The sequence below is a fragment of the Sarcophilus harrisii genome, chromosome 2 (assembly GCF_902635505.1).
Source record: "Sarcophilus harrisii chromosome 2, mSarHar1.11, whole genome shotgun sequence".
Lineage (NCBI taxonomy): Eukaryota > Metazoa > Chordata > Mammalia > Dasyuromorphia > Dasyuridae > Sarcophilus > Sarcophilus harrisii.
Genome location: NC_045427.1, coordinates 191,066,697 through 191,091,482, shown reverse-complemented (window position 1 = coordinate 191,091,482; position 24,786 = coordinate 191,066,697). Strand labels below are relative to the sequence as shown.

The window sequence follows — 24,786 nt, the reverse complement described above, 5'->3', positions numbered from 1 at the left end:
GCTGGTATCAATCATTTATCATAAATTAAGAGTCTAGGCCATCTGTTTTAATTCCCTAGTTTTACAGATCAGGAGACTGAGACCTAGGGAGATAAAATTTATAGGATCATATATTTTTAACTAAAAGAAATTTCAGAGGTCATCTACTACACCTCCTCTTGAAGATAAGACGAGGAAACTAAGGCCAAGATAAATTAAATAACATGCCCAAGATTATATTAGTAATAAGTGGTGGGGCCAGTATGTGAACTCACTTCCTCTGACTCCAAACGGAATTCTGATATAAGTTTTGATACTAGAGCCTTTCCCTTCCAAATTACAGGCTTTAGCCAACCAGGTCCAGAAATTTCACCCCCGAGCCTAGCATCAAAGCAGCAACCCAAGACGGTACAGAGAAGCCACAGTATCCTCAGCCCCACCCACTTCAGGCTTCCAGGCAACCTAGCCAGGCCTCGGCCCTTGGCTTTCCTTGTTCTCCGCTCCGTTTCTATAACAGGGTTCAAACGGAAAAAAGCTCAACAGCCCCTCTGGCCCTAGCCCACTTCGCTGTCGCAAGGAAGGGCGGCGGAGGCTTCTGCAGCCAGGGACGTCCCTGGTCGCTGACCGCGCGGCCCGTGCTGTGCCCAGCCCCCGCCCATCGCCGAGCTTTCGTTTCTCCGCGAGCTGTGCCCGCTCTGGGGCCTCCTCCCCCCGCCCCACAACCTTAGTCCCATCTCTAGGTTTCGTTTCTGGGTCGGTTTCCTCTTTCCCACCCTGACCTCACCCCTTGAGGCGGGGCCGACGGCCCCTAGATATGGCCTATTTCCCTCGCCTGGGAAATTACATGCTCCGCTTCTTGGAGAGGATGCGGCCGTCGTCGCAGGTGCCAGCCGTTCGCCGCCAGGCCGCTGCTGTGAACGCGCCCGACCTGGCCCGGGACCGCTTCTTCCTCTTGGAGCTGCCAGACGCCGGTCTGGCTCACTTCACCCTCTGCGGCGACTACGGGGAGGGCGGCACAGACTGGAGCGCCTTGGCCGCCAGAGATCCCCGGCTGGAGGCGTTCCTCCTCGCGCCCGGGCGCACCTACTCCCTGTGCGTGCCCGCAGTCCCGGGTTCGGGCTACCGCGGCCGGATCCTAGCTGCGCGCCTGCACCAGCACCTGCTCCAACAACTTAGCCGGGACCCCTTCCGGCAGTGCGAGCTGCGGCGCCTCCTCTGTTACTCCCCGGACAGCCGCTCCGGGATCACGGAGAAGGGCTTCATCCTGTGGGACCCCCACGACTGCTTGGAGATACAGCGCGCCTTGCAGGGCCTGCTGTTTGCGTGCGAAACCCCGAGGCCACAGATGGGCATGTTCAAAGCCGACCACAGTGGCCTGCTGTGGCAGAGGCTGTGGGAACTCCCAGGAGTGGTCGGGGATAAAGGGGGTACATTTCGGGTGGTGCCCACGGAAGAGCCCCCTCTGCACCCTTTAGTGCCAGAACTGCCCATCACTGTGGTGTTTCCCAATCTGGAAGAAACCCGAAAAGTTTTTGAGGAGGTAAGAATTCAGCAGCAAGGGCTGTCCTCGAAGAAAAAAAAAAATCCTAGGGTTTAAGGGTTCGTAGTATCATAAACTTAGAAGTGGAGAGGACCACGAGAAAAACTTTCTCGTTTTACAAATACAGAATACAGATTCCCTTATAATGAAAGAAAACACACATATGTGGATATATATATGTACATATATGTATGTGCATAATATATGCATATACATTTATATTAACAGAAATTTAAATGGCTTTGCCAAAACTTGCCATTGGAACCTAGAATCTCTAATGCCAAATTCATCGCTCTTTTTCAGTTTTCTAGAAATCATCTAATCCAGCATCCTTATTTTACAGGTGAGAAAATAGGTCCTGAGAGGTTGTCTTTGAGGCGGTTGTCATTGTTGTTGTTGCTCTTGTTCAGTCTTATTCAACTCAGTAATCCCATTTTGGGTTTTCTTGGCACAGATATTGAAGTGGTTGTTATTTTCTTCTCCACCTCATTTTACAGATGGGGAAACTGAGCCAAACAGGAATAAGTGACTTTTCCAGGGTTATACAAATAGTACAAGTCGACAAGATTTGAACTCAGTCAGATCTTCCTGACTCCAGGCCTGGCACTCCATCCATTTCACAACTTAGCTGCCCTAGAGGTCATAAGAAAATAAATTTAGGTATAGAAAGGACTTGTTGGTAAACTACTCAAGCATTCTCTGGTGTGTGTGTGTGTGTGTGTGTGTGTGTGTGTGTGTGTGAAGGAAGAAAAAGAGATAAAATGATTTATCTCCTGTCATGAGTAGACATGTATCATGGAATAAGTTACAGAGGCTGAATTCCAACCCAGCTCCTCTGACGCCAATCTGATACATTTTTCCCCTTAATGTGATTTGTCCTTTTGCCTACCTTCTTAACTAGATTTTCCCTAGAAGCTTGTTGCATCTTATTATTTTTTTCCTTGTTTTTGTTTTTATCTATAACTGATTCCTGCAGAAGAATGCTATATTTGGGGAGAATGAGACCTCTTTCTTGGTCACATCTATGAGAAATGAATATCCTGGGAGACGTGTATTCTAAATAATAGTCTAGTGGTAATTGATTTTGTGACTTTAGGCCAGTCCTAAGACCTCTGTATAGTACTATGAGGGACTGTTGAAATCTCAAAGGACCACAGGATTAAAATATGGAACTGAAAGTAATTTAAGATTAATTAATCCAGTTCTCCAGAATAAAAAACATGGAGGGAAAATGATCTGCTGAAAGTATGCCCCTTTCCATTACACTTCCATCATGGAGATACTGTGAGAGATGAGCTGAGGTAACCTGGGAAGGTGTTCCTGAAAAAGATGTTCTGCTATTAAGATTATATTATTCATGGTACCATTCTTTGTATCATGTTGTTAACAAAAAGAATATCTCTTAAGATACTTAGTAAACCAGCTTACAACATTGGCTGTTATACTAAGTATCTTAAGAGATATTCTTTCTGTTCACCAAATGTTTGGGAGTGTACTTAATATGGGCCTCAATTAGTTAGACTTTGTGCTTATTGTGATCTTGGTTAATATTTCACTTTTTTGAGATTACTTCTTCAGTAAAATGATGTTAGTAATACAGTAATAAGATTACAGGAATGTTTGTGATGATCCAAAGGAGAAAAGTCACATAGAATATTTTATGACTAAAGCCTTTTTATTATCATCAATCAATTGATCAATCAGCAAGCATTTATTAAATGTCTATTATGCCCCTGGGGGTAACTAGATGATGTAGTGGATAGAATGCTGGGCCTGGAGTCAGAAAAATCTGAATTCAAATTCAGCCTCAGACAGTATTCAGTCATTTCACCCCATTTGCCTCAGTTTCCTCATCTGTAAAATGAGCTGGAGAAGAAAATGGCAAACTACTCCAGTATTTTTGCCAAGAAAACCCGAAATAAGATCATGAAAAGCTGGATGTAACTGAACTACAACAAATTATGTTCCTAGCACTGTGCTGGATCCTGGTGATAGAAATACAGAGAGTGAAGCAATACTTTGATGTAGCTTGCATTTGCATGGGGGGAACTCTTCAAATACATACATACATACATACATACATATATATATATATATATATATATATATAAAACATGCATACAAATATACTGAATAAATATAAAGAGAATAAATGCAAATAAATAGTAGTAGTTAGTGGTTAAATAAAATTTAAATAAAACATCAAAGGATCTAGAGGTGGAAATAACTTTAAATATCATTTCATCCAAGTCTCTGAATTAACGGGAGTAAACTGAGGTCCAATGAAATTAAGTAACCTGCCAAGATTTAATGGATAGAAACAAACAGAGCTACGAGATTTAAATGCTGGGTATCTGACTCCACAATTACTAACTGATCTTTTTTTTCCTGTGCCATGCAAATGCTTTTGCTACATAAATACAAATTTTTCGTAGTTTTATTGTCTATTGTTGTTGTTCATTCTTTCTTTTCAAGGATTAACAGTTTCCATTAGAGAGAAAGGTAACAGTGCTAAGTTTAGGCATAATGTGTCTCTCTCTCTAAAAGAACTATTCCCAGATAAGAATCAGTCTGAAGGATGTCAAAGAAATAAACCCATTCTAGACATGATTTGTACCTAATGTTGGGATAGTAAGCTTCAAGGTAGATCTTTTCCTCTTCAAGGATCTTCCTGGAAATTTGATCCATTTGATGATAATAGATTTGATCAATGAGATTTCCCATTATCATAGCATTTCCATCTCTAAAGATATGTTTTTCAAGTAGATAGTACAAGTGCCCTCTTCTTGTTCTTCAGATGGGAACACTGAGACATACAGATATGAAGTTTTTACCCAAGTCACAGAGTCAGTGAGGGCAACAATCCAAGTATCCTGAACCTATCTAGAACTTTGCCCAGTTCTTAATTATAAACTTCTAAAGTTTTTTTAATGTTTGTTTGGATTTATTTCATAATTGCTGAAAGAAAAAGCCATTCAAAAATGGATACAAATAACCCTAAAAGGAAATTAGAAAAGACAAAATAAAATAGAAGAGAGGGTGGGAGGACTTTATACAGTAGTAACCTACAAAGCTGAGAGTTTTCTCAATGAACTTCCTTCTCACAAGAGCTAAAACATCACTTATGCTACGTAATTAATAATAATAATTAAACAGTAGTGGGAGATTTTGATTCATTACAGAAAAAACTTTCTTCTAAACCTTTCAACAGCCAGAGTTACAATTACAGCTTTCAGTGCCCCAGTTTGATTGTTATCTTCAAGTATGGATATGATACAACAACAATAGTAAGGAAATATTGCATTATCATCATCATCATTTAGAAAGAACAGAACTCCAAATGTGTGTTGTGCTTCAAAGTTATACATCTTGAAGGTTGTACATAGAATATTTTGAAACTCCTATATAGTAGTTTCATAAATAAAAGCTCTTAACTGTAGCCAGAAAAAAAATCTTAGAGCCAGTCCCTTAATTTAAAATAGATTTAAATTGTGAACACAATATCATTATCAATAAACAAACATTTTGGAACACTATGAAAAATGAAAAAGAAATTGTGCATGAAACTTATCTTCTATTATGTACTATATATAACTATACATATATGTAAATGTGTATATCTAATCTATCTATCTATCTATCTATCTATGTACCTATCAATAGAGAGAGGCAAACAATCAGGATTACATGACTTGCCCAGGGTCACACAGTAAATTTGCGATATATTTTTAAAAGATGTGTGTTAAATTAATATGATAAAAGCAAAATTTGCTCTTTATTTGAATTACTAAGTGAACTCTTTCATTTTTACAGAGGAAGAAATTGAACCTTAGAGAGATGAAATGAGTTGACCAAGTTCAATCAAAAATTAGTGGAAAAGATAGGAACAAAAGTTAAATCTCCTGATTTCAATTCTCATTATCCCAACTTGTCTGGATGACTTTTTTTTTTTTTTTTTTTTTTTTTTTTTTTTTTTTAGAATTACAGTATAGTAATAATAGTGGCAATTCATATTCCTGTGATGCCTAGAAGTTGACAAAGGCTTTCCTCGAGACTTACTACTATTTCACAAAAAAAAAGCTGATATTTAAATCTGTGTCTTTTCCTCAGTCTCACAAGTAGCAAATATCAGAACCAAAATTCAAATAAATTTCTAAAGGTTATGATGTAGTGGAAAGAATATTGCATTTGGAATCAAATCTCTGACTCCTATTATCTATTTGACACATATTAGTTATGTGATGGCCTTGCTGAAACTCAACTTTCTCATCAGTATAATGGATATAATAATAGCTGTATTAACACTTTCAACTATTATTACACCCATCATATTGATGAGAAAGTTGAGGTATATGAGGTATTGAGCAAGGTCTGGTTTCTCTGATGGGAGGGCTTTCCAAGTCCTTTTCAGGATTGCTTATCTACTTTTGGTGACTAACTGATGACCCAAATCTCAACTGTGGCTCCAAGGAACTGTAACAGTACAGTGGTTATATGCCAGTAAAACCATTTTGATAGATGGGCTAAACCAGGTTAAGGGTAACTGACAGGCTTCAAACCAGTTAGTGAGTTAGGGGGAAGTCCACCCCAAGTATGTCAAGACTTGCTCTCAGAGGACTGGGTGGATGAGAACAATTTGTTCCATTGGCCACGAAGGAGACTGAAACAGGTACTGTGGAATGCTTAGATCTTGGTCAGACAGCAAAGATGCCAGGATCATACACAGCATGCTGGCCCATCACCAGTTCTGAATGTTCTCTTGCTATTGGACTTCATTTACTCTGGAAGATGGAGTGAGGCTGATGACTGTGTAATTCTGACTCATTTAAATCTAGTTCATTGGCAAATCAAGATATCACAAACAACATCATTCTTCTTTAGGGTGATTATAATTTTGCACTATTCATTTTTAGACATTTTGTTATTATTTACATTTATTTTGCTGTTGTCATTGTGCATATTATTTTTTATATTTTCCTCTGTATATCCTTTCAGAGCTCTTCATTTCCTGCCCTTTTACCATCATATTAATTTCTTTCTGAATTCTATAATGTCCATGTACCATAGTTTATTTAAGCCACCATCAATCTTTGGATATCTCTCTTGTTTACATTTATCTACTTCTGGAAAAAATATGCTACCACAAATATTTTAGGATACATAGGATTTTTTTGTATCATTGATCTCTTTGGAGTAAAGGCCTTGCAAAAAAAATCTTTGGGTTCAAGAACATGAACATTTTAGGAATTTTCTTTGTATAATTCACATTTGTATTCCAGAATAGCTGGATTAATTCTGCTCATTGGTACTTTTGTATTCTTGATCTTCATGGGTTTAGACAATGTGGTCCTAATAGATTTAAAACATTATCTTTACAGTGTATACCTTTCATTCCTGAAGCAAAGGAGATCCTTAACTTGGTGGATAAATGCCCGAAGAATCTCCAGAAGGGAAGATTCCCTGTCATTGTTATTGAGGGTTTGGATGCTACTGGTGAGAGATTATTTCTTCATTCCTAAGTTACAATAATAATTATGGAATTTGAGTTCATTTAAAATTCAACAAGTGTTTGTTAAGTAATTCCATAAATAGGATGCAAAGATGAAAAATGACATAGTTCATTTTAATTTTTGTGCTATGCCTAATCCTAGTGAATAAGACATTCTTTTATCTTGTATATGAAATACAGGAAAAACTACAGTGACTGAAAAAGTCTCAAAAGCATTGAGGGCTGTTTTCCTAAAATCACCTCCACCCTGTGTCAGCCAGTGGAGAAAAATATTTGATGATGAACCAACAATCATCAGGCGGGCATATTATTCTTTGGGAAATTATATCATGGCTTCTGAAATAGCTAAACAATCTACCCAGGCTCCTGTGATTATAGACAGGTAGGTATAGATATATCTTTACTTTACATATCTTCTTTATTTTTATGAATTTTTGTTTATGGATGGCATTTTTAAAGAAATAAAATAATACAATTCACTTATGCATAGGAGTTTAAGGTTTATAAATTGCTCTCTACTCAGTAACCTAGTGAGGTATAATGAGTACAAAGAAGATAAAATAGTTTTAAGAGATTTTGATTGAATTACCCCTGAGAGCTCTTCTCATTCTCATTCTATGAATTATTATCCCCATTACACAGATAAAGGAAACTAAAGTTTTCAAAGAAATGAAATGACCTGTCATTCCATTTCCCACAATTCCTAAATGTCAGAACCCCCAAATTTAAATTGTTATTAGTACCATACAAAATTATATTATTATCACAGGTTGCATTTATATAAGGCTTTAAGGTTTACAAAGCACTTTGCAAATATTATTTTTGTTGACCCTTACAACATATTACATACCCTGTAACATATGTGCTATTATTATTCATTGTACAGATGAGGAAACTGAGACAAAATAAGGTTGAATAACTTACCACATACCTAGTAAATATCAGGGCTGGATTTGAAATCAGATCTTTGTGATTGCAGATCCAAATGCTTTATGCATTGTTCCATCTAGCTGTCTTTATATTGTAAACCTTTTATGTAAGGTAGGATTTGCTGTTCAGGTAGACATTTAATCAGAGTATGCCCCAAGCAACATTTTTTTTAAAAAAGGAACTGAAAGTGTGAAAAGAATGAGGCATCATTAGCCTTTAGACTTTATGATTTGTAACACCATTCTCAATTCCCTAGATAGAGTTTCTTATTTAGCTGATTTACATAGATTATATTACTGCTGCAGATCTTTGCCATCTGTAATCAGCAGAGTTAATTAACAATTATTATGTGTCTCCTTTTTTGCTAGAGGATTAAAAATAAAGGAAAATATAATCCCTGTTCTCAGAAAGGTTTTAGTCTAGTTGGGGAGCCAACATATAAATAGTTACATGCAAACAAGGTATATTCAGAATAAAATAGAGAGGAGGGTAATCTCAGAGGGAAAGCACTGAGATTAAGGAAGACCAAGAGATTTCTTGAAGAAGATGGGACTTTAGCTGAGACTGAAATTGCTCCTGTGAAGTTACTAATGTTTTCTTAATTGACAAATCTAATGTCTTCTTTTTTTTCAATCTACATCCTTCTTGACTGTTGTACAGCCCTTAAAACTATCACCCTCTTCTCTGATACTCTTCTTTCTAAGTTTTTGTAATTATATTTTCTCCTGATTCTCCTCCTATATTTGACTGTTTCTCCTAAGTCTCCTTTGTTAGACCTCCATCCATGTCATTCCCACTACTTCTGTGTATCCCCAAAGGACTTTGTCCTAGGCATTTTTCTTTTTCTCACTTATATACTTTCACTTGGTGATTTCATCAGTTTCCATGGATTCAACAATCATTTCTACATACTTTCACTTGGTGATTTCATCAGTTTCCATGGATTCAACAATCATTTCTACATTGATGATTATCAAAACTACTTATCTAGCCCTAACTTGTCTGCTGACATTCCATTCTTGCATCTTTGGCTACTTCTTGGACATCTGGAACTAGATGTTTCAGAGATTTCTTAAACTCAATATGTACAAATCCAAATTCATTATCTTTCCCTTCAAAATCTTTCCAGACTTTCATATTCCTATTGAGGGTATCACTATCCTTCCATTTATCCAGGCTTGTAATTTAGATATCATTCTTGATCTCTCACTATCTCCAGTCTGTCAGCATAGTCTTTGTATTTTTAAGCACTGTTTTTTTTAAATAGCATTTTTATTTTCAAAATACATGCAAAGATAGTTTTCACATTCACCCTTGCAAAATCTTTTTTTTAATTAAATAACTTTTTATTGACAGAACCTATGCCAGGGTAATTTTTTACAACATTATCCCTTGCACTCACTTCTGTTCTGATTTTTCCCCTCCCTCCCTCCACCCTCTCCCCAAACATGGCAAGCAGTCCTATACAAGTTAAATAGATTACAGTAGATCTTGGATACAACATATGTGTGCAGAACCAAACAGTTTTCTTGTTGCTCAGGGAGAATTGGATTTAGAAGGTATAAATAACCTGGGAAGAAGAACAAAAATGAAAGCAGTTTACATTCATTTCCTAGTGTTGTTTCTTTGGGTATAGCTACTTCTGTCCATCCTTGATCAATTGAAACTAAGTTAGATCTTGTCTTTGTTGAAGAAATCCACTTTCATCAGAATACATCCTCATACAGTATCGCTGTTGAGGTATATAATGATTTCCTGGTTCTGCTCATTTCGCTCAGCATCAGTTCATGTAAGTCTCGCCAATCCTCTCTGTATTCGTCCTGCTGGTCATTTCTTACAGAACAATAATATTCCATAACATTCATATACCACAATTTACTCAACCATTCTTCAATTGATGGGCATCCATTCATTTTCCAGCTTCTAGCCACTACAAACAGGGCTGCCACAAACATTTTGGCACATACAGGTCCCTTTCCCTTTTTTAGTATCTCTTTGGGGTATAAGCCCAGTAGAGACACTGCTGGATCAAAGGGTATGCACAGTTTGATAACTTTTTGGGCATAGTTCCAAATTGCTCTCCAGAATGGCTGGATGTATTCACAATTCCACCAACAATGTTTCAGTGTCCCTGTTTTCCCACATCCCCTCCAACATTCTGCATTATCTTTCCCTGTCATTCTGGCCAATCTGACAGGTGTATAGTGGTATCTCAGAGTTGTCTTAATTTGCATTTCTCTGATTAATAATGATTTGGAACACTCTTTCATATGAGTGGTAATGATTTCAATTTCATCATCTGAAAATTGTCTGTTCATATCCTTTGACCATTTATCAATTGGAGAATGGTTTGGTTTCTTATAAATTAGAGTCAGCTCTCTATATATTTTGGAAATGAGGCCTTTATCAGAACCTTCGACTGTAAAAATGTTTTCCCACTTTATTGTTTCCCTTCTAATCTTGCCTGCATTAGTTTTGTTTGTACAAAAACTTGTCAATTTGATATAATCAAAATTTTCAATTTTGTAGTCACTAATGATCTGTAGTTCTTCTTTGGTCATAAATTCCTTCCTCTTCCACAGGTCTGAGAGGTAAACTATCCTATGCTCTTCCAATTTATTTATGATCTCATTCTTTATGCCTAGATCATGAACCCATTTTGACCTTATCTTGGTGTATGGTGTTAAGTGTGGGTCAATGCCTAGTTTCTGCCATACTAATTTCCAATTTTCCCAGCAATTTTTGTCAAATAATGCATTCTTATCCCAAAAACTGGGGTCTTTGGGTTTGTCAAATACTAGATAATTAAGGTTATTGGCTGTTTTGTCCTTTGAACCTAACCTATTCCATTGATCAACTAGTCTATTTCTTAGCCAATACCAGATAGTTTTAGTAACCGCTGCCTTATAATATAATTTTAGATCTGGTACAGCTAGGCCACCTTCATTTGATTTTTTTTTCATTAATTCCCTTGAAATTCTTGACCTTTTGTTTTCCATATGAACTTTGTTGTTATTTTTCCTAGGTCATCAAAATAGTTTTTGGGAAGTCTGATTGGTATAGCACTAAATAAATAGATTAGTTTAGGTAGTATTGTCATCTTTATTATATTTGCTCGCCCAATCCAAGAGCATTTAATATTTTTCCAGTTAGTTAGATCAGACTTAATTTGTGTGGAAAGTGTTTTGTAGTTTTGCTCATAAAGTTTCTGATTTTCCCTTGGCAGATAGATTCCTAAATATTTTATACTATCAGTAGTTACTTTAAATGGGATTTCTCTTTGTAACTCTGACTGTTGGATTTTGTTAGTGATATATAAGAATGCTGATGACTTATGTGGGTTTATTTTATAACCAGCAACTTTGCTAAAATTGTGACTTATTTCTAATAACTTTTTAGTAGCATTTCTAAGGCTCTCTAAGTATACCATCATATCATCAGCAAAGAGTGATAATTTGGTTTCCTCATTGCCTATTCTTATTCCTTTAATATCTTTCTCAGCTCTTATTGCCATAGCTAGCATTTCTAATACAATATTAAATAGTAACGGTGATAGTAGGCAACCTTGTTTCATTCCTGATCTTATTGGGAATGGTTGCAGTTTGTCCCCATTACATATGATGCTTACTGCTGGTTTTAAATAGATGCTGCTGATTATCTTAAGGAAAAGTCCATTTATTCCTATACTCTCAAGTGTTTTTAATAGGAATGGATGTTGGATTTTATCAAATGCTTTTTCTGCATCTATTGAGATGATCATATGGTTTTTGTTAGTTTGGTTATTAATATGGCCAATTATGCTGAGAGTTTTCCTAATATTGAATCAGCCCTGCATTCCTGGTATAAATCCTACTTGATCATGGTGAATTATCCTGGGGATGACTTTCTGTAGTCTTTTTGCTAATATTTTATTTAAGATTTCAGCATCAATATTCATTAGGGAGATTGGTCTATAGTTTTCTTTCTGTTTTCAACCTACCTGGTTTAGGTATCAGTACCATGTCTGTGTCATAGAAGGAATTTGGTAGGACTCCTTCATTCCCTATTTTATCAAATAATTTATATAGCATTGGGGCCAATTGTTCTTTAAATGTTTGGTAAAATTCACATGTAAATCCATCTGGTCCTGGGGATTTTTTCTTAGGGAGTTGTTTAATTGCCTGTTCTATTTCTTTTTCTGAAATGGGACTATTCAAGCAATTTACTTCTTCCTCTGTTAGTCTGGGAAGTCTGTATTTTTGGAGGTAGTCATCCATTTCACTTAGGTTATCAAATTTATTGGCATAAAGTTGAGCAAAATAACTCCTTATTATTTCTCTAATTTCCTCTTCATTGGTGGAAAGTTCTCCCTTTTCATTTTTAAGACTACTAATTTCATTTTCCTTCCTCCTTTTTCTAATCAGATTTGCCAAAGGTTTATCAATTTTATTGATTTTTTTCATAAAACAAACTTAGTTTTATTTATTAGTTCAATTAGTTCAATAGTTTCAGTTTTTTAGTTTCAGTATTATTAATTTCTCCTTTTAATTTTAGAATTTCCAATTTAGTATTTGATTGGGGGTTTTTAATTTGGTCTTTTTTTAGTTTTTTTAGTTGCAAGCCCAATTCATTAATCTTTTCTTTCTCTGTTTTATTCAAGTAAGCCTCTAAGGATATATAATCTTTTCTTTCTCTATTTTGTTCAAGTAAGCCTCTAAGGATATAAAGTTTCCCCTTATTATCGCTTTGGCTGCATCCCACAAATTTTGGTATGATGTCTCACTGTTGTCATTATCTTGAGTGAAGTTATTAATTGTCTCTATAATTTGCTGTTTCACCCAATCATTCTTTAAGATGAGATTATGTAGTTTCCAATTACTTTTTGATTTATTTACACCTAACTTTTTGTTGAATGTAGTTTTTATTGCATTGTGATCTGAAAAGGAAGCACTTACTACTTCTGCCTTCCTGCATTTTTTTGTTGAATGTAGTTTTTATTGCATCATGATCTGAAAAGAAAGCATTTACTATTTCTGCCTTCCTGCATTTAATTTTGAGGTCTTTATGTCCTAATATATGGTCAATTTTTGTGTAGGTTCCATGAGCTGCTGAGAAGAAAGTATACCCCTTTCTATCACCATTCAGTTTTCTCCAGAGATCTATCATACCTAATCTTTCTAATATTCTATTTACCTCTTTAATTTCTTTCTTATTTGTTTTGTGATTTGATTTATCTAAATCTGAGAGTGCAAGATTGAGGTCTCCCGCTATTATAGTTTTGCTGTCTATTTCTTCTCGTAACTCTCTTAACTTCTCCTTTAGGAAGTTAAATGCTATACCACTTGGTGCATATATGTTTAATACTGATATTGCTTCATTGTCTATAGTACCTTTTAGCAAGATATAATTTCCTTCCTTATCTCTTTTAATTAGATCAATTTTGCTTTTACTTGATCTGAGATAAGGATGGCTACCCCTGCTTTTTTGACTTCACCTGAAGCATAATAGATTCTGCTCCAGCCTTTTACCTTTACTCAGTATGTATCTCCCTGTTTTAAATGTGTTTCTTGTAAACAACATATTGTAGGGTTCTGACTTTTGATCCAGTCTGCTATCCACCTCCTCTTTATGGGGGAGTTCATCCCATTCACATTTAAGGTTAAGATTACTAATTCTGTATTTCCTGCCATCCTAATATCCCCAGATTATGCTTTTCTTTTTCTTGCCCTCCTTCCCCACTTCCTTAGTATTAAGCTTATTGGTCCACTTGCGTCACCCAGCTCTCCCTCTTTAGTATCCCTCCTTCCTCCTTTTGAATCCCTTCCCCTTTCTTGTACCCTTCCTTATTACTCTTTTCCTTTTACATTTCCTCTCACTTTTAATGAGGTGAGAGAAGATTCTCTGTAAAACAAATGTGTCAATTATTTCCTTTCTGAGCCAACTCTGATGAGAGTAAGATTCGCACAATGTTCCTCCCCCTCTCTAAGTTCCCTCAGATATGATAGGTTTCCTTTGCCTCATCGACACATAAAGTTTCCCTCTTTTTATCTCCCCTTTCCCCTTTTTCTGACACTATCCCCTTTCTATTTCTACTTCCCTTTTACTATTCAGTAAAATCAAATTATACATGTGATTTTTATATATACTAACAGAAATACAGTTCTCAAGAGTTCCTTTCCTTTCTACTTGTCTTGAGTCCTGTTGTTGGAGATCAAATTTTTATTTAAGTCTGGTTTTCTTTAAAAACAGATGGAATTACTCTGTTTCATTAAATGTCCATCTTCTTCCATGGAAAAAATGCTCAGCTTAGCTGGGTAGTTTATTCTTAGGTGCATTCAAGTTCTTTTGCCTTTCAGAATATCAAATTCCAGGCCCTTCGATCCTTTAATGTTGAGGCAGCCAGATCTTGTTTGACCCTTATTGTGGCACCTTGGTATTTGAACTGTTTTTTCCTGGATGCTTGTAGAATTTTTTCTTTAATCTGAAAATTCTGAAATTTGGCCACAATATTCCTCGGAGTCTTTATTTTAGGGTCTTTTTCAGAAGGTGTTCGATGGATTCTTTCCACGTCTATTTTACCTTCCGGTTCTATTACTTCTGGGCAGTTCTCTTTAATCACCCTTGCAAAATCTTGTGTTCCAAATTCTTCCCCTCACTTTCTTCCTAGACAGTAAGTAATCCAATATATGTTAAACATGTGCAGTTCTTCTATACATAGTTTCACATTTATTATGCTGTACAAGAAAAATCAGAACAAAAAGAAAAAAATGAGAAAGAAAAAAGGAAGCAAACAACAGCAAAGAAGTTGAAAATACTATGTTATGATCTACATTAAGTCCCCATAGTCCTCTTTCTGGATGCAGAAATCATTCATTGACTATGATTGTTGTTCAATCAAGAAACTCCATCTCCCAGCTCTAGATATTTTCATTGGCTATCCATCATTCATAGAATGTTCTCTCTCCTCATGTTTGCCTTCTGTCTTCTTTAAAGTCCCAGCTAAAATTCCACCTTCTACATCAGTGGTATAAAACTCTATAGAAGGTGGAATGGCCCTTTAATGTCTACATAAGGAACCTTGTGGGCCACATATTGACTTGGCTTTAAAATGTAATATAGTTTGTGTTTTAATGTATTTTATTTATTTAGTTAAATATATCCCAATTATATTTTAATCTATTCTGGCTATATCTGGAATATTTTGGGCAGCATGGGGCCCCAAGTTTGTCATTCAGTATCTGTTCAGTTTTCATTTCTGGACTGCTGATAATTTAGCTATTTAAAGAGAAAAAAATGTCATCTTGTCAAATGAAAAGAAATCATTTGTTATTGTTGCCTGTGCAGTTTATGTTCCTATTAAGAGAGTCTAATGAAATTCATTTTGTTCTTCCAAAATGGGGAGGACACCATGACCCAACTGAAAAACAAAAGGGACAAAATTAATCTTGCACATAGAATTGATTAAGGTGCAAAACTGAAAAATCTCAATTTTAAAACCAACATTTCATGCCAAAGGATTAAAAGAAAGTTTATTAGTCCAGCTTCCTATTAAGTCCAGTTTTTCATCCCAGATAACATTCTGCACAGATCATTTAGCATTTGCTGCCCAAATATTTCACATGATAGGAAACTTACTACTTCTTGTATCTTTCCAGGTACTGGCACAGCACAGCTGCTTATGCAATTGCGACCGAGATAAGTGGCCTTCCCCACCACCTACCTCCAGCTCATCACTCTGTGTATCAGTGGCCCCAGGACTTGCTCAGACCTGATATTGTACTGCTGCTAACTGTGAATCCTGAAGAGAGGATTCATAGGATTCTGGGACGTGGGATGCATAAGACAAAAGAAGAAATTGAACTGGAAAACAACGAGTTATTTCGTGAAAAGTATGTTCTAGTTTTATGGCATGACTAATTGAGGCTGGGAGCCAGGAATGAGAGAAATGTATTTTCTTCAAGATCAGGGTTCCCTGGCATTTTCATTCATCAGGATAAAGTGATTCCAATGGGTTAGAAAAGCCAGCTAGATGGAAAGGCAGTGGGAGGGGGAGAAGACATGAAATGAGGATTCCAAATAATAATAGTCAAGCCACTTTACTAAAATTCATTTCAGCAAATTTTATTAAGCAAAAATTAATAATGATAATAGTAATAATAATAATTACATATCATTTTAAGGCTTACAAAACACTTTGCCAATATTTTTTCATTTGATCCTTACTGTTGTAAGGGTTATTACCCTGAGAGTTAGAGGTTTTTATTATTTCCATTTTATTGATAAGGAAGCTGAGGCAAGCATAAGTTAAATGACTTGCCCTAGATCACAAACTAGTAAGTATCTGGAGTCAAATTTGAACTTAGGACTTTTTGATAACAAGTCCACCATCCTATTGACTATACCACCTCACTGTATCCACTGTCAATCACACACTGAGCTAAGCAATATGGATGAGGAAAATAAAACAGTTACTGCCCTTAAGGAGATTGCATTCTTCTGGGGGCACAAAATTCCTGAACATGTAAATACATTGTAATTTGATAAAGAAGCTGAAAGGCTTCAAATTCCAAACAAAGGAATTTAATATTTTATCCTGGGGAACAATAGGAATGGATGGAAGGAAGAGGGAAGGTTTCAAGAAGGGTGGGGTACTTGAGCTAATTGCTGAATAAAAAAGTAGAGTTCCTCTGAGAAGAGGAACAGGCAAGGGAAAAAGGCATTCTAGGAATAGCCATTGGTTGGTACGAAATCTCTCTGAGATGAGAGATTAAACCAAAAATACAGAAAATAGCTACTCTTATAGTGTTTCCTGCAGAGTGTCATTTGAAATAAATCTGGAAAGGTGAGCTGGAGCTTGATCATGGATAACTTTAAGGTCAGAGTTGAAGTGTTTGTGTTTTATTCTTGAGGCTAGTAAATGTATTAAAATTCAGCTGAATTATGGTGAGGAGGGGAAAAGACAAAACCAACTTTGGAGTGTAAGAAAGAAACGATCAAGTACAAGAATATTCTGAAGCCTAAATCTCAAGTTATCTTTGTGTCACTTCCCCTGCCTCCTACTGGTCTCCAGCTCTGGGTCTCTGAGAGTTCTGCATAACTACTGCAATTAATATCCTTCATATGCTGTTGTTGATCATGGCCCAATACATTCCCTTTCTGAATCTTGCCTTTTCCTCCTCCCATCCCCCACTCTTCATCACATAAATTCCACAGCAGTCACCCTCCATCTAACCTGGAAATACTCTTTATATCACCACTTCAATTTCTTAGAGCTAGCTAAAGAGCTTTACGTATATCTCAATTGATGTTCACATCTCTCAGAGATAGGAAATACCTATTAGTAGAATTGTCCAGAATGCAGATGAGGAAACTGAGGTAGACAGAGGTTTAATGACATGGTCAGGTTCATATAGTTAGTATAATGTCTGAGACAGGATTTAAACTTATATCTTGCTGACTTCATGCCCAACACTATCCACTGTGCCACCTAAAAATGTTATGTGAATCAGATGAATGATTTGTGGCTTCTCTACCCAATTTAAAATATTCCTTTCTTGCCACCACTCCCATATATGTGTTGTCTTCCCTTTTTTAGAATATAAACATCACAATAGCAGGAATGGCCTTTCTTTTTGTGTATTTATCTTCAGATTTTTGCTCGGTGCCTGGCACATCATTTTCATTCATTGCTTTTTTATTCTTATGTAAGACTAGGTAATTGAAAGTGAAAGAAATTTGGATTTGGGCAAAATACTTAAATTGTCTCTATGTCCTCAATTACATTGCAGCATGGATTTAGAGCTGGATTCTAGTCTACCTCGTCTAACACCTTCATTTTATTCATAAAGAAAATGAAACCTAGAGAAACTGAATAACTCTCTTAAGATCACAGAATCAGTATGTAGCAGAACTAGAATTCATACCCAGATCTGACTCCAAATCTAGTGTACCTGGATTACAATAAATTTAAGTACAGTAAATTTAAGGCACCATAATGCCTTAAATATTTCTATAACTATAAAACAAGAGGTTGAATTTAGGGGCTCTCTAAATTTCTTCTATCTCTAAATCCTATGAGCATATAAACAGGGACAAGACAAGATTATCATTGAAACTGTTCGAGTTTTAGTATCACAGGATTTATATGTTGTTCCCATCTGACTAGAAACAGTCACTGTTGCTTTTGCCCTACAGAGGAACATAGAAAATTTTCTATGAGAAAGCTACATTGTATCCCATTCTCCTTCACCTTCCTGTGAATACGAGTGGGTTGGAAGAACAGACAGAACTGGTTAGTGTGTGTATTCAGGAAGCCCTATGTTGTGGGGCAAGGCAAGAGATAAAGAAAGGGAAACACAGATAATCAATTAAAAGCATTTTAATAACTAACATATGTCAGGACATTATGCTAAGGATCCAAAGGAAAAAAGGATTTCTGCTTTTGAGGATATTTCAGTCTATGATGAGATTACAACCTGTTTACTAGTAAGTAAACATTAGACATATGTACATTAAATGCAAAATAAACCACTAATAACTACTAACAGGAAAGAGAAAGGAAACGTCATATAGGAGATGGCATTTAATCTGAGCCTTGAAGGGAGCTAGGAGTTCCAGAAAATAGAAGTGAAGAAGGAGCTTTCCAAGTAAAGGAGGCAGTCTGAGAAAAGATAGTAAAAAGGGCATATACAGGAAACATAAAATTATCTGGTTTTGTTGGAATGTAGGGAATAGTATATTGCCATCTTTGAAAAGTTGGACTGAGATCTTGAAGGTTTAAATGCCAAGCAAAGGAATTAATATTTTATCCTAGGGACAATTGGAATTTGTTAAAGCTTCTTGAGGAAGAAAATGGTGAAGTCTGACCTATATTTTAGAGATATAGTATGGACAGGAAAGGGAGAAATTGCATATAGGAAGACAAACTAAGAGAGAGACATTGCTGTTTGGAAGTAGGGGGATAGAAGTTTGAACTAGAGTGTGAAAGAGGAGATGAGGGAACAGGATGAATAGTAGAAAATTCAATAAGATGAGTTAAATGATTGCATATGGAGGGAGAGAATGAAGAATCAAGGATCTATCAAACAATCACCATTTAGTAAGTAAGCCCTATGTGCCAGGCACTAAAGTATTGAGGATACAAAAAAAAAAAAAAAAAAAAAAAAAAAAAGCAAAAGGAGTTCATAATCTAATTAATCCTGGTTTGCAGTCTTATATGATTAGAGGAATAATGGTACTCTCAACAGAAATAAAACAGTTAGGAGGTAAGTTAAATTTAGGGAGAATGATAATGAATTATATTTTGGTTGATTTTTAAGATACCTATGGGACAGGCAAGTGGGGGATATCAACCAGTTAGAGATGAAGGACTGGATCTTTTCTTATTACTATTGGTAAAATTTGTCTTGGAATGGGAGATCAAAATAATACCTATAGTAAAGGTTTTTATTTTTTAAATAATGTATGGGTTTTACTCATTCTGTCTTTTGCTTTCTGTCATGAAGACATTTTATTAAGAATTAAAGATGGTTGATCTCTCAGCACAACAAGTTAAAAATACAAAGGCATTAATAAAAGCTGACAATGCCCTATCCTTATATGGAGACGATAGCAGGTACTCAAAAGTTTTTGCTGTTGAATGATTTTACAAATCATTCTAGTAACTTCTTTGCCAAGAAAACTCCTTATTGGGGTCATGAAGGTCACATATGGCTGAAAATTACTGAAAAACAACATATATGACTAAACATACAGATGTGGATATGTATCTTCCTACTTCCAGGGTCACTTTCTTGTTCCTGCCAACCCCCAACAAACAACCATATGTTAATTTATTACCTAACTAACCAACTTTGTAAAGTTTCATTACCAGAAAATTTACCACCAGGTAGTGACATTTTCCAACTCTACAAGTTACAATGGACAGAGAAGAGCTGTGGATTGGGTACTGTGCTTGAAGTTAGTTGAAAACTGTCTGTCCATTGACAAGTTATCTACCTGAGATGACAGTTACTTTATATATAAAATGAGGTAAATAACACCCCATAGCACTTACCTTCTGGTAACTCTCAAATGAGAAAAATTACTGAAAAACAACATATATGACTAAGCATACAGATGTGGATATCTATTATGTGTACACTTACATATATAAACATGTGTCTGTAAATGTATGTGTACACATACATGCATGCATACATGTATAATATGAAATCTCATAACTTTTTTGTATTAAAACTTGCGGCAATTAAGACCTGCATTTGTGGAAAGGGCACTCTATCCTCTAAGTTTCCTTCCAAATTTAATTTGTGGACATTAAAATGATGACTCTGAAGTATTCCAAGAGATGGATTATTGAAGTAAGTTGGTATAAAGAGTGATATAAAAGTGAGACAAAGGTAATGGAGCCCAGAATTGTGCAGTCTCTAGTTATTGGTTGAAATGAACCCTGTTCAGTTTTGTCAAGATTATCCACTTTTCCTTCTTATTCTTTTTAGGGTGGAAATATCCTATCAGAGGATGGAGAATCCTTCCTGTCACACGGTGGATGCCAACCCCAACAGGAAAGTAGTCATCGCAACTGTTTTAAATATAATTAGAAAGCATTGTGCCTCATTGTAGTCACTCCTGGGAGGTGACAGATTTTACCTAATAACACACTAATAAAGGTCACCCCAGAATATATCCTGCTATTTTTCTAGATCCCTTTTAGATACTTAAAGTAGAAGAAAAAGATGGAACTTAATATGTACCATACACACATGGACATGGGGCTAAAAGACCTATGTTCAAATCCTACCTCTGATACCTATTACATATGGAATTCTGGGGAAGTCACTTAACTGCCCTGGGCCTCAGTTTCCCAATTTATAACATGAGAGGTTGGGACTCAGTCTCAAATGTCTGTTCAAGTTTTAGACTTATGATCCTAATATCTATGTGTCAGGCACAAGATAATAGCAAGAGCATAATATTTGAAGTCAGAGAACCTTGGTGTGAATTCTGACTCTGCTACTTAGTAACTGAGATTGTGAGCATATTGCTTCCACTACTCTATCTTCTAAATTTCCTTCCAACTCTACATCCTGTGATCCTGTTTTATGTATGTGTACAGAAACACACATGTATATTTGTCATACATATATATGTATGCAGGTACACATACAAAAATATGTATGTGCACTGCATGTATATGTGAATATATATATGTATCCCAAACATTCCCCTCTGGATAATGCTTGCATTATATAAGATATTATTTATCCAGATATTCTCTTCCAGATCATGATATGATGTCCTCTAGCAGTGGATTAATAAAGGAATTATTTTCCTGTCTTCTTTATTAAAAAAAAAATCCTGGAACAAACTGCAACTTTAAACAATCCTGGAATTATTTTCTTACTTTCTTTGCTGAAAACAAACCATGGAACAAAAAGTCTGTATGATCTTGCATGTCCTCCCAAGTACTTATTATTTCATTCCTGTATATCACCTGTAGTATCCCTTTGAATATCTCTCTTTCTCAGGGAGATAGCCGTCATGTAGCAGTATCCCTGAAAGTTTTCTGGCTTCAGTGAATGCTTCTGCTAGCACTCAGATTCTGTATTATAATAACTGACATGCTTTGGATACACCTTTAAAGATGTTTATTCTTCCAACTGGATGTCTCTCCTGAGGATGGCTCCTGGGTCCATCCAATGCCACCTTCCATCAAGAATGGCTTCCTTGCACAGGAGGCTTAGGACTCCTAACTGGATAAGGCACCAGACTAAATATGGGAGAAAGCAGCAAAGGACATATTTCTTCTTGGAACTGAATCTTGGAACTTCTTTGTTGGTCTTGGACTTGCATTTCAAAATTGTCAAGGTAAAACTTGAGTGCAAAATGCTCTGAGAAATGAACATTAGCATTTTAACAATTGTATCTTCTGAATAAAGTATAGGTTCCCGAGTCTTGGGTCCATTTCCTTCATTTTACTCCCAAACATGAACAGTCTGTTCAACACTTGCCTATTACTTTTTGTAGAGCATTTATGTTATCTGCATTTTTGCCTCTGCTCATACCAGGCCCTTTCCTTGAGATGGTAATCTCCCATATCCCAATACCATATTCTACTTATCTTACCCATCTATTATGGCTCAGCTCAAGTGCCACCTTCCCTAATACATCTTCTTTGGTTTCATCCTTGAAATTATGGCCTTTATTATCTATGTCTTCCTGGTGTTAATTATATATTTTGACATTAAAAGTCCCTGAATCTAAAGTCAGAAGACTAAAACTTAAGTCCCAGCTTTGTACATTACTACATATATGACCCTAAGCAAATAATTTTATTCCTCTAGGACCTGTGCTTATTTTTTTGTTTTGTTTTGCTTTTTAATCTTGAAATGAGAAGGTTGGACTATAAATTGCACAAGTTTCTTATAGTACTAAATCCTCTGATAGTATAAGCTTTTTTTAAAAAGCTTTTTCAAAACATATGCACAGATAATTTTTTCAAGATTGACCCTTGCATAGACTTGTGTTTCAAATTTCCCCTCCTTCCCCCCATCTCCAAAATATGTTAAATCCAATATGTGTAAACATATTTATACAATTCTCTTGTTGCACAAGAAAAATCAGATCAAAAAGGAAAGAAAATGAGTAAGAAAACAAAATGCAAGTGAACAATCAAAAAGAGTGAGAATTTTTTGTTGTGATCCACATTTAGTTCCCACAGCTCTTTCTCTGGGTTAAGATGATTCTCTTCATCACAAGATCATTGGAACTGGCGGCAATCATTTCATTGCTGGAAAGAGTTACATTCATCAGAATTGATCTTTGTATAATATTGATGTTGCCATGTGTAATGATCTCCTGGTTCTGCTCATTTCACTTAGCAGCAGTTCATGTAAGTCTCTCCAGGTCTCTATAAAATCATCCTCCTGATTCTTTCTTATAGAACAATAAGATTCCATAACATTCATATACCATAACTTACTCAGCCATTCTCCAACTGATGGCCATTCACTTAATTTCCAGTTTGTAGCCACTACAAACAGGGCTGCCACAAATATTTTTGCACATTCAGGTCACTTTCCCTTCTTTAAGATCTCTTTGGGATACAGGCCCAATAGAAACATTGCTGGGTCAAAGGGTATGCACAGTTTGATAAGTTTTTGAGCATAGTTCCAAATCATTGCCCAGAATGGTTGGATCTGTTTACAATTCCATCAACAATGTATCAGTGTCCCAGTTTTCCCACATCCCCTTCAACATCTGTCATTATCTTTTCCTGTCATCTTAGCCAATCTGACAGGTGTATAGTGGTATCTCAAAGTTGTCTTAATTTGCATTTCTCTGATCAATAGTGATTTGGAGCACCATTTCATGTGACTACGAATAGTTTCAATTTCTGTGCTGTGGTCTGGGCTCAGCAGACTGTTCCCCTGCCTGTTTGAAACAGACTTGTTCTGAAGTTCTTACAAGGTGTCTTCTTCTGGAAATGTCTTGTACTCCAAATATCTCTTTGTTCTGTGACTCTAAAACAAGTTTAGTGGCTTAATCTGTTGGTTTGAAAGAAGGTCAGAAGAGGTCACGTAAAGTCATGCCTGCTCTCTACCATTTTAGCTCCACCCCCAATTATTTTCTAATTATCTCTATCAAAGATTTTAAATTTGTTGATTATAAAGATCCCAGAGGTATTAAAAAGTATACTATGCACATTATAGAAGCTTAAGAAATATTTGACTAATCACAAAAACTTCACTTTTATAGACTTTCTTTTAGTCATGTTGTTATTTAGTTACGACCTTTCCTGCCTTCAAAAAAATGTAGCACTGAAAACATATACCTCTTGCCCTGAACTGGAACTACTCAATTTAACTTTCATCATTTTGTTTTTATCTGTCATTGTATGTTTTTTCCTCATGTAGTAATTCTGGATAATTAATTAAAATTCAAGCTGAATGAAATATTGGTTATATATCATTATAGTAATGAATTTAATTAATGTTGATAAATAGACTTGCTTGACAAATGTGATTTTTCAGGAATTCTACTTGATTATTTTATAATTTTTGTCTTTAGTTCTATGTGCCTATAGAAAAGAAAGCAATTGGAAAAAATAACATTAGCTTGAGATTATGAGCCTTTGTAAGTCATTTAACTTCTTTGAGCTTTACTTGCTTCATCTATAAAATAGGAATAATAAGACTATCTTCCTAGACGAAAGTGACTGGACCAGATCATCTCTCATGGTTCCATTCAGTTTTAAGTCCCAGTATGCTACAAGTGCCTGGTTTTTGAGTGGGAGGTATTAACTCTCACCCACTTCCCTTTCAAGAATAAATTTACTGACTTATCTGAACTTTTGTCTACTATTTTAGTTATGAAGTTAAACATAGTATAAAAGTGACAATCTTTTTTGATGGCAGCTAGGAAGTATAGTAGATAGAACTCAGGGCTTGGAGTCAAGAACGTCTAAATTCAAACTATACTTACACATACACACACACATTTATTTATTTATCTATCAATTTGGGAAATAGGATCATACAATAAGAATTGGAAGGAAACTTGGAGAGTACATTTGGTCCAATCTCCTCTGATTTCAGATGAGGAACTAAGGCCAAGAGAAATTAAATGATTTACTCAAGATCATGCAGTCAGTAATTGGTAGAGGCAAGATTTAATTCCAGATCCATTGACTCTTAACTCTAGGATTTTTCCTTTGTATTTTGAGTATTTTGAAGCATTCTCTCTCTCTCTCTCTCTCTCTCTCTCTCTCTCTCTCTCTCTCTCTCACTCTGTGTCTGTGTGTGTGTGTGTTTCTATTTGATGTTCCTTAGTTAAAATCATATTTCCTTTG

The 24,786-nt window shown here is 35.9% G+C and overlaps 2 protein-coding genes across 2 annotated transcripts in view; one reads left to right on the top strand and one right to left on the bottom strand.

Moving 5' to 3' along the window:
* The window catches only part of RSAD2 (radical S-adenosyl methionine domain containing 2), a 29,483-nt gene extending 28,666 nt beyond the window's left edge, over positions 1-817 (bottom strand). Inside the window, exon 1 of the mRNA XM_031951188.1 lies at positions 764-817. The gene's annotated coding sequence lies outside the window, so the exon portion shown is untranslated. The remainder of the gene's footprint in view (positions 1-763) is intronic.
* Positions 770-21,887, top strand: CMPK2 (cytidine/uridine monophosphate kinase 2). The gene is made up of 5 exons (XM_031951187.1): positions 770-1,519; positions 6,898-7,012; positions 7,209-7,410; positions 15,593-15,826; positions 20,435-21,887. The coding sequence occupies exons 1-5, from the start codon at positions 794-796 to the stop codon at positions 20,556-20,558; spliced, it is 1,401 nt and encodes a 466-aa protein (XP_031807047.1). The 5' UTR covers positions 770-793; the 3' UTR covers positions 20,559-21,887.
* The last annotated feature ends 2,899 nt before the right edge of the window (positions 21,888-24,786 follow it).

Bases quoted from the DNA above. Each gene is read 5' to 3' on its own strand.
- CMPK2 (XM_031951187.1), top strand. From the start codon at position 794: ATGGCCTATTTCCCTCGCCTGGGAAATTACATGCTCCGCTTCTTGGAG. The intron at 7,013-7,208 runs GTGAGAGATTAT...TATGAAATACAG, and splicing joins TGAGGGTTTGGATGCTACTG to GAAAAACTACAGTGACTGAA. The intron at 15,827-20,434 runs GTATGTTCTAGT...TATTCTTTTTAG, and splicing joins AACGAGTTATTTCGTGAAAA to GGTGGAAATATCCTATCAGA.